Source organism: Pagrus pagrus, assembly GCF_965226575.1.
Source record: "Pagrus pagrus genome assembly, chromosome: 23".
Classification (NCBI taxonomy): Eukaryota; Metazoa; Chordata; class Actinopteri; order Spariformes; family Sparidae; genus Pagrus; species Pagrus pagrus.
In genome coordinates, this window is record NC_140205.1 from 317,921 (window position 1) to 332,920 (window position 15,000).

Sequence of the window (15,000 nt, forward strand, 5' to 3'; positions counted from 1 at the left end):
TGTGTGTGTGTATGTGTGTGTGTGTGTGAGTGTGTGTGTGTGTGTAGTGAATAGCAGGAAATCCTGGACTGTAAATAAGATTCTGTCGCTCTTTTTGTGTTCCCTCTTTCCTGAAACTTTCTGCTCCGTCATCACACACACTGCTGATAACACACACACACACACACACACACATTAGTGCTGAGTGGCAGTACTAACAGGACAGACATCTCCATAAATCACATGTTGACCCACAGAAGTCTTACATTTCACATCAACTTTGTTTCAGTGTAGAAAAGTTTAAAGTTTTGTATTAGTTCTGTTGGTTCTGTTGGTTCTGTTGGTTTGTGCGCTCAGTTAAATTAAACTCTTTATGATGACATCATGAGGGAGTTCATTAAACTTTGTGTCACTGTTAGTAAACAGTGGGATGTTTTATAAACTATTAATTGAATGATTGTTTGTTGTAAAGTTAAAGCTGATGTTTGTTTATAAACAGTGTCGTTCATCTGTAAACGTGATCCTGGTCCTTGTTATGAAGTCACAGCTTTGTAAACATTACACGTTGTTATTGTTGTTATTGATCATCAGAGTGTAAACATGAATCACTTCTCAGGCTTGGCTCAGAGACGCCTGGTCTCTGCAGTCCTCCTTCAGTCCACCAGGGGGCAGCAGAGTGGTTAAAGACAAACAGGAAGTCTCTGATGATTTTGTTTGTTTTCATAGTTCAGTTCTGAACAGCAGCTTTAACAACATGTGACACACGATGCTCAGACACTTTGAATCTTCTTAACAAAGAAAAAATCAACATTTTCAGTTTGAAACTTAAAAATGTTTTCGTTATATTTACTTTTCTTTGTATTTGTATATATTTGTGGTGAAACAAGCTTCAGCAGTTATTATCAGTTTAGCTTTATTTATATCCCGAGGGAAATTGAATTTGCAGCAGGCATCACACATATTATTTATGAGATACTATAAATCAGGAGGACACACTGCCGACATTTATTGGATTAAAACTAAAATATTTACTGTATTTAAATGTTTGAGTTCAACTTAAATCTAAGTTATGTTTTCAAACAGAGGATTTACTGGTGAGATGAAATGATCTGGGCTGTGGACCCTGGGAAGGCTGATGGGGATCCAAGTGAATCAATAAATCTATTAAATGATGACATTATTAATTGTTGTCACTCAGTAATGGATGACATGTAACCTGAAACCTTTCCAGAGACAATCTGTGGTGCTAAATGATTGTTTGTTTTTATAAAATATAACTTCATATCTGTTGTATCTGTTTAAAACACATGTTGAGACTCAGTTTGGTCCTGAGACGGACGAACAGCCAGATAATAAAGAATAAATAACGTTTTCAAAAATACAAACATGTCAGATGTTCACATAAATAAATGTTTATTGACAAAAATATAATACAAAAAATGTAATTTCTTCTTTCTGTTCATTTAATCAGGACGATGTTTTGTTTTCTGATTTTGAGTCTGAAACAACAGATTATTAATAAATAATCAGTTTTTCTTGTAATCAGGACTTCAGGGTTAGAAACTGATCAAACTGTCATATCCTTCAGTCTCTGAGTCTTGAAGACAAACTGAACAAAGATCCAAAGAAAAACAGATCCAGGATCAGTTCGATGATCGAGTGTCAGAGACGCCACAACAGTCGGAAACATCCACGGTCTGGATTGTCTTTTACAACAGCTTCATGCTTCATCAACAGAGAAACACATCTGCTTTATAAAGTGGATGATGATGATGATGAGGAGTGAAGCTGCTCTGTAGTCTGACGGTCTGGATCTCCTGCCACATGGCAGCAGATACTTGTATATCTGTTGTCAGATCGGAGCAGGGTGAACAGACTGTGGCTGATGTCTGTTAGAACCTTTGAGCCGGTTCTGAAGCCCAGAGTGTTTAGTGTCCAATCAGCTTCATGGTGAGATTGTGTTGAATCCTGAGCTGAAGTCAACAAACATCATCCTGATGCAGCTGCTCTGTTCCTCCAGCTGTGTGCAGACTGAGCTGAGGGCAGTGGGCATGACATCCTCTGTGGATCTGTTGGTTCTGTAGCGTACCGATGAAGTCACTCCCTCGAGTCTTTGTTTAGTCTGTGTTGACTTTTTGTAGTTTCTTTTTCCGTCTCTCTTCAGTTCGGTTCTGATTTGTTCTTAATGTCTTTGCATTTGATGCTCAACATCAGTCAGCTGTTTGCTGCAACATGAGCTTGTTTGTGTGTTGTTTTCTGTTTCCAGGTGTTGTTGTCTGTATTTACAGGTGTTGTTGTTATTTGCAGGTGTGTTGTTGTTATTTACAGGTGTGCATGTCGTTCATGCTCTCGCAGCGCCTGCAGCGGACGTAGCAGCACCAGACGAACTTGCACTCACAACGCTGGACGTGTCTCACCACGTGTGTGTTGTATCCTCGGCCGCAGCACAGCAGGTTGCAGCCGTCCGGCCCAGTGGACGTCCGGTTGCAGCGGCGTCCTCTGGTCCCAGCGATGCCCCGCCGCTGGTCCTCCAGACAGTAGTTTGGAGACTTGTTGAAGAAGATGAGCTGCTGTTTGTCAATGGGGAGGCGACGCTGATCCTTTTTCCTCATCTTCCTCCTCGAGCGGTCCGACACCTGAACGCTGTGCTCGTACTTGTCCTTCAGGTATGCACCGACATGCTCAAACGCCGCCATTGTCCTCCAACATGTCTTCACGGCACAGGAGCCAGAGACGCCATGACAACGACAGTGTGTGGACATCGTCCTGTGGATCGCCTGAATGACAGAGTGAAAACATGAAGGCATACTTAGTTACTTCTGTGTACTTGAGTAACTACTGTATGACACAGTTATTTTGTAAAAATAAAGATTTGATGATTGTCTCCATGTGGTTCTCACCTGGCGTCCGACCTCACTGTTGTGCTGGTTCATGGTGCTCAGCGTGTACCCTCCTCTGGTTGTCGACATGTTTTTGACGGCGTTGTCGATGAACTTGCGGCTGAACCAAGTCCCGTACTGGATGTGGTCTGAGCAGCCTCCCCAGTGCCAGCCCTCCACTGCCGAGCCACTGCCCTGCAGCCGGCCATCACAGCCACACTCCGTCATGTTGCCCTGACTGCAGGAGCGCGTCACGGCGTGGACCAGCCCCGCCGCCATCACTGCGTAGATAAATGCTGTTTCTTTGGTTCCTACAGCAAGAGAGAGGGTCAGATGACATCATAAGTCTAGATTCAAGATCATCTTAACAATGGTAAAATACTCCAGTACAAGTTGAAGTCCTGCACGTTCAAAGACCAACAAGTCCTGAGCAAAGACCACTGAGGCCCATGTCAAGTTCTAAGTCCAACAAGTTCCAAGTCAAGTCCAACAAGTTCTAAGTCCAACAAGTTCCACGTCAAGTCCAACAAGTTCCAAGTCCAACAAGTTCTACGTCAAGTCCAACAAGTTCTAAGTCCAACAAGTTCTACGTCAAGTCCAACAAGTTCTTAGTCCAACAAGTTCCACGTCAAGTCCAACAAGTTCTAAGTCCAACAAGTTCTAAGTCCAACAAGTTCCACGTCAAGTCCAACAAGTTCTAAGTCCAACAAGTTCTACGTCAAGTCCAACAAGTTCTTAGTCCAACAAGTTCCACGTCAAGTCCAACAAGTTCTAAGTCCAACAAGTTCTAAGTCCAACAAGTTCTAAGTCCAACAACTTAGAAGTCAAATCCAACAAATTCTAAGTCCAACAAGTTACACGTCAAGTCCAACAAGTTCCAAGTCAAGTCCAACAAGTTCTAAGTCTAACAAGTTACAAGTCAAGTCCAACAAGTTCTAAGTCCAACAAGTTCTAAGTCCAATAAGTTACAAGTCAAGTCCAACAAGTTCTAAGTCCAACAAGTTACAAGTCCAACAAGTAACAAGTCAAGTCCAACAAGTTACAAGTCCAACAAGTTACAAGTCAAGTCCAACAAGTTCTAAGTCCAACAAGTTCTAAGTCCAACAAGTTACAAGTCAAGTCCAACAAGTTCTAAGTCCAACAAGTTACAAGTCAAGTCCAAAAAGTTCTAAGTCCAACAAGTTCTAAGTCCAACAAGTTACAAGTCAAGTCCAACAAGTTCTAAGTCCAACAAGTTACAAGTCAAGTCCAACAAGTTCTAAGTCCAACAAGTTCTAAGTCCAACAAGTTACATGTCAAGTCCAACAAGTTCTAAGTCCAACAAGTTCTAAGTCCAACAAGTTACAAGTCAAGTCCAAGAAGTTCTAAGTCCAACAAGTTACAAGTCAAGTCCAACAAATTCTAAGTCCAAGAAGTTCTAAGTCCAACAAGTTACAAGTCAAGTCTAACAAGTTCTAAGTCCAACAAGTTACAAGTCAAGTCCAACTAGTTCTAAGTCCAACAAGTTCTAAGTCCAACAAGTTACAAGTCAAGTCCAACAAGTTCTAAGTCCAACAAGTTACAAGTCAAGTCCAACAAGTTCGAAGTCCAACAACTTACAAGTCAAATCCAACAAATTCTAAGTCCAACAAGTTACAAGTCAAGTCCAACTAGTTCTAAGTCCAACAAGTTCTAAGTCCAACAAGTTACACGTCAAGTCCAACAAGTTCTAAGTCCAACAAGTTACAAGTCAAGTCCAACAAGTTCTAAGTCCAACAAGTTACACGTCAAGTCCAACAAGTTCTAAGTCCAACAAGTTACAAGTCAAGTCCAACAAGTTCTAAGTCCAAAAAGTTACAAGTCCAACAAGTTACAAGTCAAATCCAACAAGTTCCAAGAGCATAACCCCTTTGATCTTTTCTCTGGCGCCACCTTCAGGTCAGAATAAATGTGTCTGGAGGTTTTAAATAATCCACAGTTTAATCTTGTGCAGAGTTTTTGAGGACAAAAGAAGAAGAAATCTTAATGTTGCAGCAACTTTAGTTGACTGGTCCTCACCGCTCGTTAGCTCGTATCCGAACACGGTGGTATCCTGGCTGGTAGAGCAGTTCCACCTCTCGTGTCTGAACTGACTCTGACACTCGCTGATGGCCAGCCGGGCTCCGTCCCGGATGCCAGGCAGCAGGAATGGCTTCTTCCGGCACAGGTCGCGCTGTTTGTGGCTCAGAGGGAGGTTAGCACAGCCCAGCTTCTCCGGGACTCCCGCCGAGGTCACACCCAACCACCTGAGGAGAAAGGAATCATCAGGCACATTTATAATCTGTAGGTAGAGCTTCAAAATCAGGCATACATACAATTGAAATACTTTAATAATGATGAGTCATTGGGTCACATGACAAGGATTCAAAATAGTTATATAAAATATGAGACACTGGTTTGTCTCAGTACAGGAAGACATTCTGGCATTAAATCTGAGAACCTCCATACAAAATATTATTATTAAAATATGAGCCGCACTTAAATTAAGAAAATAGGGGAGAGTGAGTCCATCTAACAGACACGATTCTGTTCTGATGCAGCTCTGAAGGTAGCTGTCAGATTCTCCAGATGAATCTCAGATTGAAACTTCACTTTGTTTGATTCTGCAGGTTTTTGAGGGAAAAGACAAGATGAATTCATGTAATCTGTTATAACCAGAGCAAAGACCTCCGCTGAAAGGTCTTAAATGAGCCTTTTCTTTAATGGAGTTTGGTTTGGTTGTATCTAACAAATGAATGAGGTACAGCTGCTCTACAGAGCTTCAGATGTGATTGGTCTCTTCAGGTGCGTCATTAATAACAAACCACTCTAAATAATAAGATAGAAATTTAATACAACACACACACACACACAGACACACACACAGACACACACACACAGACAGACAGACAGACAGACAGACAGACACACACACACACACACACACACACATACACACACACACACACACACACACAGACAGACAGACAGACAGACAGACACACACACACACACACACACACACACACAGACAGACAGACAGACAGACAGACAGACAGACAGACACACACACACACACACACACACACACACACACACACACACACACACAGACAGACAGACAGACAGACACACACACACACACACACACACACACACAGACCGCTGCTGTGAGGTCTTAAATTGATGATTTTTGAAGTGGACTTTGGTTTGTGATGTTCAGTGAATCCTGAACCACAGCTGCTCTGCAGAGCACCGAAACCTTCAGGCTTCATTCTGATTGGTCGCTTCAGGTGCGTGCGGAGAAATAAAATATGATCCGCATAATAACTTTGTATTTAATGTGAGACTGAGAGAGTCCACTTCATGGCCCACTCACTGCTTCTGACGGAGTTCGGTTCCATTGGATTTTCAGAAGCTAATTGCGTCCAGATCAGAACCCGAGGGTCCAGAACAGAACCCGAGGGTCCAGATCAGAACGCGAGGGTCCAGAACAGAACCCGAGGGTCCAGATCAGAACCTGAGGGTCCAGCTCACACTGCAGACTAACGTGCAGGTTTTTCATTAGAAGCTAATCTCGCTGAATTCTTTTGATTTGATTTGATGTATTTTTATTGAAATCTTAGATTTTAATCTTCGGTCGGTTCGTTTCTTTTAATGGATCAATGAGAAGTTACTCTTGTGTTTCGGTTCTGCGAACCAAAGGCATGTGCCCTCGCTGCTCGGTCTTAAATTGATAGTTTTTTGAGTGGAGTTTGGTTGAGCTGTGTCTCCAGCAGCAGTCATACTTACATCCAGCTGGCTCTGCAGCACAGCGGACACACACACACCAGCAGCAGAGTCAGAGTGCACAAGTGTCGGACTGCACAGCTCCGTCTCTCCATCACCTCTTCATCTGTCCATCAGCACGAGTCTCGGTCTCATACTAAAACCCGGTCCCGGAGCGCCTGAGTTAATCCTGGTCTCAGTAATGATCCTGGAGTGATGATGATGATGATGATGATGTGATGAAGACCCTCCTGGAGGACTCTGCTCAGCTCACGGTCCAGTTTGTGTTCTGCAGGAGAAGCAGCAGGACCAGCGGACCAGTCTGAGTCCCGGAGGATCCTCATTGGACCAGCAGAGGATTCATATTCAGCAGCTGACGTCACAGCTGCATTCTAATTGGACGGACGGTAGGATCAAACAGACAAACAGCAGACTGTCTCGTGGATATTCAGACGATAATCTGAGATCTGAAAGCTCTTAATTGTTAGAATTTTGAATGGAGTTTGGTGTGAGGTTACTGCCCCCAAGCTTCATTCAAACTGTCATTTTAAGACTCCTGGATATAAAAAATGCGCCATTTAAACTGACAGGAGCTGATTGGTGGATTCTGTTGTGCCTGATCAATTATCGATATGCCGATTTATAATTTGATTGCAGATGATTCACAAACAATATCAGTACATTTCTACTAGGAATCAATTCAAAGTAAGACTTAAAATTAGCTTGATTTTTGAATGGAGTTTGGTGTTGGGGTTGAAAGTGAGTAAAAGAAGGATAATAACAAACTCCACTCACATGTTTGTCAGTTAAACAGCTGACTGGTTATTTATAATTTAATTCCACATGATTCACAAACAACATCAGTCTTTTTCTGCAAACAATGATTACAAATTAAATCTTGTAACTGGTTGATTTTTGAATGGAGTTTGGTGTAAATGTGATGGTAAAACTTTTCTCACATTACCAATTAAAAAAAAAGCAAATTAAAGTATTTCAAATACAAATAAAATGCATATTTTTTTAAAAATCTAATCCGTTTGGGCAATAAATAAATATTTATTTTTTTAATTTATCCAACACATCTCCCCCATTTTGTTTTATCAAACAATCGTTTCCAAAGTAAAGAATTCATTTTCATACTCAGCTTTTCAGTTAATCCGATGTTCACACATTAAAAGCAGACTGACAGCAGCTGATCAAACATTTATGATACACAGAACTTTTATTGCAAAGACAAAATATAAAGACACAATTTACAGTTTTTAAAAAATGTGACTGAAAATTTTAAGTAGGAAACAGTTTTTGATGTGAGAAGATGAAGATTTTAAACATTCATGAGCAGCAGAGGAAGAAGAAGCTACAGATTTCATGTCTTCACAGTCGGATTTGTTTTTGATTAATTGTGTTTGTGCCGGTTTGCTCTCTGGTAAACATGTTCATATTTTAAAGAGCAGAGGAGAATCATGACGTTCATATAAATATTCGTATATTCTATTTTCCAGCATGTAAACATGTCCAGAGACACAATATAAGGCACAATATACATCTGTAGAAAAATATAGAAAATATAAGCAGAGAGTCAAATAAGACATTTCCTTCACATGATAAACACGGTTATCATCGAGTCTTTGGTGCTGAATATTATCTGATATACACAATAAAGTGAATGACTGAGGTATATAGATATAAATATAAATATAATGTGGACGAGGAAACAAAGAGGCTGCTGTGAGTCAAAGAGGGCGAACATCTGAGATCTTCACTGCTTCTGTCAACACAACAACACAAACTACAAACCACCTGCAGACCAGCCGCTCTGCACTAAAACTAGTCAGCGCATGTGAAACTAGCTAGGAAGTCATTAGCGAGCATGCTAACTTGCTACTACTAATTAGCAAACTAGCTGGTGCACTTAAAGAGAAAACCCTGGAGCGCATTAAAGAGCAGCTATCGTGTGTCAGAAACGAGTCTCTGTACATTAGATACAAGTCAGTGTCCATTAGACAGCTAGCAGGTTCGCATTACAGCTATTACCTTCACATAACAACTAGCTGGTGAGCATTAAAATAAACTGGTGAGCAGCTAGCTAAAAAGTAGCTGGTGTGTGATAAAACTAGCTAGTGCACATGAGAATCTGTTTAGAAAGTAGCTGGTGAAGAAACATTTAAGTTCTTGTAAGAAAAATGTTGAAGGTTTACATCAAATGCTAGTTAGTGTGCATTATTAACTAGTCGATGTACTTTAGATACTAGTTAGTGCACATTAGAAATCAGCTGCTGAGCATTGAAACTAGTTAGTACATATAACAAAGAAGCTGGTGCACATTGAAAACCAGCTTGTGTGTATTAACACTAGCTAGTGCACATCAGAATCTTGCTGGTGTAATAAAAACTAGAAAGTACTCATAAGAATATAGTGTACACTAAAACTACCTGGTGCGTACTAGCAACTAGTAAGCAAGCATACAAACTAGCTACTAATTAGCAAACTAGCTCATGATCATTAGAAACAAGTTGCTGATCATTACAACTAGCACGTGAGTGTAACTAGTTAATAGGCATAACAACGTAGCTTGTGTGTACTAAAACCAGCTGGTGCACATCAGAGTCTTGTTAGAAGACAGTAGAAAGTAGCTGTAATAAAAACTAAGTACTCATAAGAAAAAAGCTGTGCACTAAAGCTAGCAGGTGTGCATTAGAAACTAGTCAGGTCACAGCAGAAACTAGGGGGTACATTTAAGATACTAGTTAGTGCGCATTAGAAATCAGCCAATCCAGACTAGAATGTATCCGTAGCATTTGAAGCTAACTTTTGCACATTACAAACGAGCAACTGTCAGCTGCTCATTTGGAACGAGCTGGAAAGTCACAGGAGTACATTAGCAAATAGTCAGTATGTACTTCCTAGTGCACATCTGAATCTAGTTAGAAAAAAGTTGTGCACTAATACTAGGAGACACTGGTTAGTATGTATCAAAAACCAGCTGACTCACACCAGAATGTAGCTGTAGCTGGAGACACTCTGGAGCACATCAGGACGTAGTCGGTGTGAACTGAAACTAGCTAGTACACATCAGGACGTAGAGACGTCGGTGCAGATCACAATCACACCAACGCTTCTGGTGCACCAAAGAAAACTGTGAAAAGTTTCTTCCGTTCGTCAGAAACTGTTCAGTGAATTCTGCTTGTGTTTATTAAAAACTGCACATGAGGAAATATTTCAGGCACTTCTGCTGATTGTCTCGTTGATCTTCACGGAGCAGCAGGTAGAGGTTCTGTCTGTTTTTACTATGGACCTTCAACTCTGAAGTTTTTTCATTGTGATGAGCTTATCTAATGTTTAAAATAATAATGTTCAGTTCAGACAAACAGAATTGACAGGAACATGGTCAACATTGATCCACACACACACACACACACACACACACACAAACACACACACACTCTCAGGTGTTTCTGGGACACAGGCGGCTCAGCAGGATCTCAGAGTACACCTGGTTCACTGGTCCTCTCACATGATAGGACAAGGGTTTGGGCCACGTCTCCTGGTCCATGTCCTGCATGCCTGATTGGCCGCTGAGTCCTGGTCCGGTTCTGGTTCTGTTGGTTGTGGACGTCGTGTTGTCTGAAGGCCTGTTGGACCAAAACTTCTCCACCTGTGAAGAGGAGATGCCAACAGCTGCTTAAATGTTTGTTAACAAGGTGTCTAACAGTCAACCTTCTCTGATTGGTCCAGGAGATTTCTGATCAGATTAATGCTCATTGGGTGGTTTTCAGACTTGAATCATGAAAGCTGAGTTTTCATTGGCTGTCTTATATCTCATGTCATTATCTCCAGTGTTGGGTTAGATACTCCGTGTGTTCCTGAACCAGCAACAGCCACTGTTACACTTTAACATGTGAAAATACAAACAGAACCAGATTCCTGACAGGAAGTGGTCGGCCTCCAGGTCAGAAGGCTGTAAATGTTGCGATCTACATATATTATGAAGCCGTGTTACCTCGTGGAAGTGGCAGGCACATCGTCCCTGCAGGAACTCTTTGTATCGACCCATCGTGATGCTGAACGTGTCAATCACCTCGAACCCATGATGCTTTGCTGTGGCGATGATGTTCTGATTCTCTGTGTACAGATCCTGGATCTCTCTCTGAAACAAATGACAGATCCAGGTGAGACAGTCGATCAGCATCATCACAGACTCTGATGTGTCATCAGACAGAATCGTACCGGACTGAGTGATCGGATCCCGTCCACAGGAAGATGGAAACCCATCCCCAAAGATTTCACCACCACCACCACATCACTGAGAGACTCTCTGAGGAGTAGGAGCAGGGAGGAGAGTCAACATGTTGTCATAGCAACCACAATCCTGATCGTGATGCCTGTTTACCTGACAGCAACACTTTGATGAGCCGGGGTTTCTCGCCCTCATTCAGTCAATGGCTGCGATGTAATTCTTTGGGGCAACTGCGACCGTCACAGTCCGGTCCACTAAAAGTTTTTTCGTCTCTGACAGACGGAGGTTGTTATTCTGAGAGTCTGACAACATCACAGAAACCATTTCTACAGAGATCCTTTAATCTCATTCAAGGAGAAGTCTCACTCTGAAATCTCTCTGGAGGTGAGTTGTGACAGCTGATTGTCAGAATCACTTGATTCAGTCGTGACTTTAGAAATCAATTCCTCGAGGTAAACTCCAGACTCCTCTCTGAGTCTGACTCACATTTCCACCATTGTCTTCCTGCAACAACTCAACTCACGAGATTTCAGAGCGAGAATTGTGTTTCTGGTTGCAAAAAGGACCTTATTATTGAACTAAAAGTCTGTAGGACTGGTTTCTGTATAATAACAACCTCAGCCGGTCAGAGACTGAAACACTCTGAGTAACAGAACTGTGATGGTGGCAGTTGCCCTGAAGGATTACACTAAAGGTGAGATCTACTGGACGGAGCCAGGTTTAAAAATGTTTAGAAGACTCAACTCAAGACTGAGGTCAACAACTTCGGTCCAATCCCCTGAACCTAACACCTGTACTCTACAGTTTCAGTGCTACACAGCTAAAGCGATCCCCTTATATAGATATACTGTAACTCTATCAGGAGTCTTAATGAAAATCAAACACTGTCCTGTTAGGTTTAAATCAGAGGGTTAGGGTTAGTCATTGACTATCTGGATGTAAAGCTGTATGCTGATGACACTGTTGTATTTAAAAACAATACAGATGGTTTCATACAGATGCTGTAAAAAAGATCACACAGTGAACTCATTAGTTGTGTCTTTATGAGAAATCTTAAATATTAAATACTATAAAAAGTCAGAGAAGTCTCACCTGTGCAGGACGGTAGAAATAAAACTATATAAAAAGTTTGTTATGTGTGTTATGTGCAAATGTTGTGGTTTAAAATGTAAATTATATCATTTTGGTGTCGCTGGATGTGTCCGTGTATCTGCTCACCTGTTGAGCACCTCTCTGATGGTCCTCAGGTGATCTGTGTTGAGCCACTGGACTCCGCCCACCACCAGGACTGTCAGGTTAGAGTTCACCAGCGGTCGTGACCTTTACGGAAGAAACCGATCAGCACAGAAACACCACATGACCTTTCATCAATAACACCTTTAACCTCAGAGTACTTCCTGTCACCTGTCGATGAGCTGCAGCAGAGCCTGTCTGAATGTCGGCCTCTTCTTCTTCTCCAACCAGAACTGAGGATAATACGAGTAGCTGACCAGCGTCCGGCCGCCGTTCAGGTTCCTGTAGACCAGCGTGTCGTGAGCCTTCCCCCAGTCCTCCAGACTGACGTTCACCCGCTCCATCAGGAAGTACATCATCCCACGATTGGTCGAGTCGCCGATGAACAACACCTGAGGACAGACGGGAAGAATCGTCTTCATGTAGTCAACAGGTGAGACACCTCAACAGGTGTCCAACATGGTGTTTGAGACTGAAGAGACAAGTTTCAATAAATCTTAATTTTTAAGATTTATTTTGATTCTTTTTGGTTTATTTGATATCAAACAGAGACAGACAGGAAGTGTGAGGAGAGACAAACAAGTGTGAGGAGAGACAGACACAAGGACAGGTGGGTATAACTGAGTCCTCAGTTGACCTGTGATCACATGACCTCACCTTCCTGTCCCTCATACAGTCCTGCAGCAGAGGACGGTCCACTAACGGGTGATAACAGCCATCTGGTTGCCAGGCAACCTCCCTCCAATCACACGTCCTGTTGTCAGAACAGCTGAGACATGGAACCACCCACCGACCTGAGACAGGTGAGACAGAGAAGTGAGACAGAGACAGGTGAGACAGACAGGTGAGACAGACAGATGAGTTCATCATTTTGGGATATGACTTGTAACTTCAGGACTGGAGTCAGGATGTTGTTAGCGTAGCTTAGCACAAACACCGAGCTGTTTGTCCATCAGGTGAAACTGGATCAACACAACGTTCTAATCATCACGTTTATAAACAGTGTAAAATACCAAACAATAGAAAACATCAAGTAAACAAAGACTTCCTGCTGCAGCTGTTTATTACTCAACTCTGAAATGTAAATAATCATATTTATATTTGATCCGTTTGTCCACAGGAAGTGACATCAGACCTGGTTGGTGTCCGGAGCTGCAGGTGTGAAGTGAAGTGTGAGACTTGATGAAGGGCTGGAGACCACAGGAGAGACTCGGCTGAACCAGCAGGCCACAGTCCTGAAACAGAACCACAACAGGAACAGGTCCACTTTATTTTCAACGAGCCGGTTTATCAGTTTTAATAAAATTAAATTTTTTACCAGTTCTGTCAGAAACGACACGACAATAATATCATTTAATAATAATAATAATTACTATAATTATAATTACAATTATAATTTATTCCTTCAAACTTTTTATTAACTATTTGCAGCAAAACCATCAAAAACAATCACGGAGCAAATTATTACTTTTGTTCAATTTAATGTTATTTTGAATGAAATAAAAGTTACTTTTCTTACAAAATAATGACAATTCTTAACAAATGTAGTGATTTTAAGAGTTGTTGAGTTAAAACAAACTTTATTAACTGTGTGAAACTCTGTCTCTGACTGATTCTGACTGATTTGTTCCTTCTTGTAAATTCAGCAAATGTTCTTCATGAACTTCTTTCTGTCTTTGAGTAGAAACATGTGTCTGTTTGTCTGATGGACAGGGGAGCAGGAAGTGACATCATCACAGGTGGTCACTCAGACACACTGAGAGCTGAACACTGTAATCAGATTACTCAGGATGTTGATACCAGGACTGAATTCTGGACTGAATCTCACTGAGAGATTTCCCAGAATGCAACAGGAGCAGCGTGACTGTTTTTTTTTCTTCTTCTGCTCTTTTAAATCAAAGTCTTTTCTTCTGCTCTTTGTGTCACAGATCTTTGCCGAGTGTCGTCCCATCATCCTCTGCTGCTCTCAGAGGTCAGAGGTCAAACAAACCCGACCCGCTCGGCTCAGGGGCCCCGTGGGAGCCGCCACGTCTGGCCCCGACTTCAGAGCCGCCGCCTCTGCGCACACACACGTCCTCACAGACACACACTCTTCTTCTGCTGCCGCTGCAGGTTTCGTCGTGGCGGCGTCACATTCTGCACGGCAGCGTCGCAGCTCGCAACAAAGTGCGAGAAGAAAACTTAACAGGGATTTTCTTGTTCGTACCTGAGCTCAGTGTAAACGCTCAAACAGACGGGCCGCTGGGCTCAGAACAGCCGCCGGCACCGACTGAAGCGCCACAAACACAAACGCCGCCACCTTTCATCCAGCAACACGCCGCCGTCTGAGCGCTCGCTGCCACGTCAACTTCACCTGTTTTATCAGTTTATTAATGTTGTGATGTCACAATGACATCATCATGTTTATTATAAAGAGGCGGAGTCACTGCAGCACGACTGAGACCTGATTATTGATCATCAATATTATTTATTTATTGAGTTTTTATTCTTTGTTTTAAAAGGAACCTGAAGAGTCAAATATTAATATTCTGTTATAAGACAAATATATTTATTATTATTGTTTTTGTTGTTGTTGTTGTTGTTATATTTATTTGTTTCCATCGTTGCACTTTTACAACCACAGTGACAATTTAATCTTGTGTAAAATATATAAATAATAATAAACTTTATTTCTATAGAAGCTTTCAGAACCAAAGTAACAAGCTGCTTCTCAGAACACAGAACTAAACAAGAGGTTCTGAGAGGCTTCAGAACCGTTTTATTCATATCTGATTTATTTTATTCAACTAGAAAATCAGAAGTCATTTTTCTTTGTTGGACTGAAACCGGTTCTGAACTCCGGAACTGAACGACGTCCTGCTGTCGACAAAAATCATTCAGGTGAGTTTTAATTTGTCTCAACGTGTT

The 15,000-nt window shown here is 41.8% G+C and overlaps 2 protein-coding genes across 3 annotated transcripts in view; both read right to left on the reverse strand.

Moving 5' to 3' along the window:
• Nucleotides 1-1,368: 1,368 nt before the first annotated feature.
• Nucleotides 1,369-6,882, reverse strand: wnt16 (wingless-type MMTV integration site family, member 16). The gene is made up of 4 exons (XM_084345680.1): nucleotides 6,648-6,882; nucleotides 4,896-5,122; nucleotides 2,880-3,169; nucleotides 1,369-2,756 (listed from the first exon to the last, which is right to left on the reverse strand). The coding sequence occupies exons 1-4, from the start codon at nucleotides 6,737-6,739 to the stop codon at nucleotides 2,298-2,300; spliced, it is 1,068 nt and encodes a 355-aa protein (XP_084201806.1). The 5' UTR covers nucleotides 6,740-6,882; the 3' UTR covers nucleotides 1,369-2,297.
• Nucleotides 6,883-7,786: 904 nt separating this feature from the next.
• cped1 (cadherin-like and PC-esterase domain containing 1) overlaps nucleotides 7,787-15,000 on the reverse strand; it is a 30,160-nt gene continuing 22,946 nt past the window's right edge. For both annotated transcript variants that reach the window (XM_084345930.1, XM_084345929.1), the window contains exons 15-21: nucleotides 13,229-13,328; nucleotides 12,751-12,887; nucleotides 12,265-12,485; nucleotides 12,079-12,180; nucleotides 10,851-10,938; nucleotides 10,624-10,770; nucleotides 7,787-10,278 (exon numbers count right to left, since the gene is read on the reverse strand). In XM_084345930.1, coding sequence (XP_084202056.1) covers nucleotides 10,069-10,278; nucleotides 10,624-10,770; nucleotides 10,851-10,938; nucleotides 12,079-12,180; nucleotides 12,265-12,485; nucleotides 12,751-12,887; nucleotides 13,229-13,328 — 1,005 coding nt within the window. In that variant the 3' untranslated portion in view covers nucleotides 7,787-10,068. The remainder of the gene's footprint in view (nucleotides 10,279-10,623; nucleotides 10,771-10,850; nucleotides 10,939-12,078; nucleotides 12,181-12,264; nucleotides 12,486-12,750; nucleotides 12,888-13,228; nucleotides 13,329-15,000) is intronic.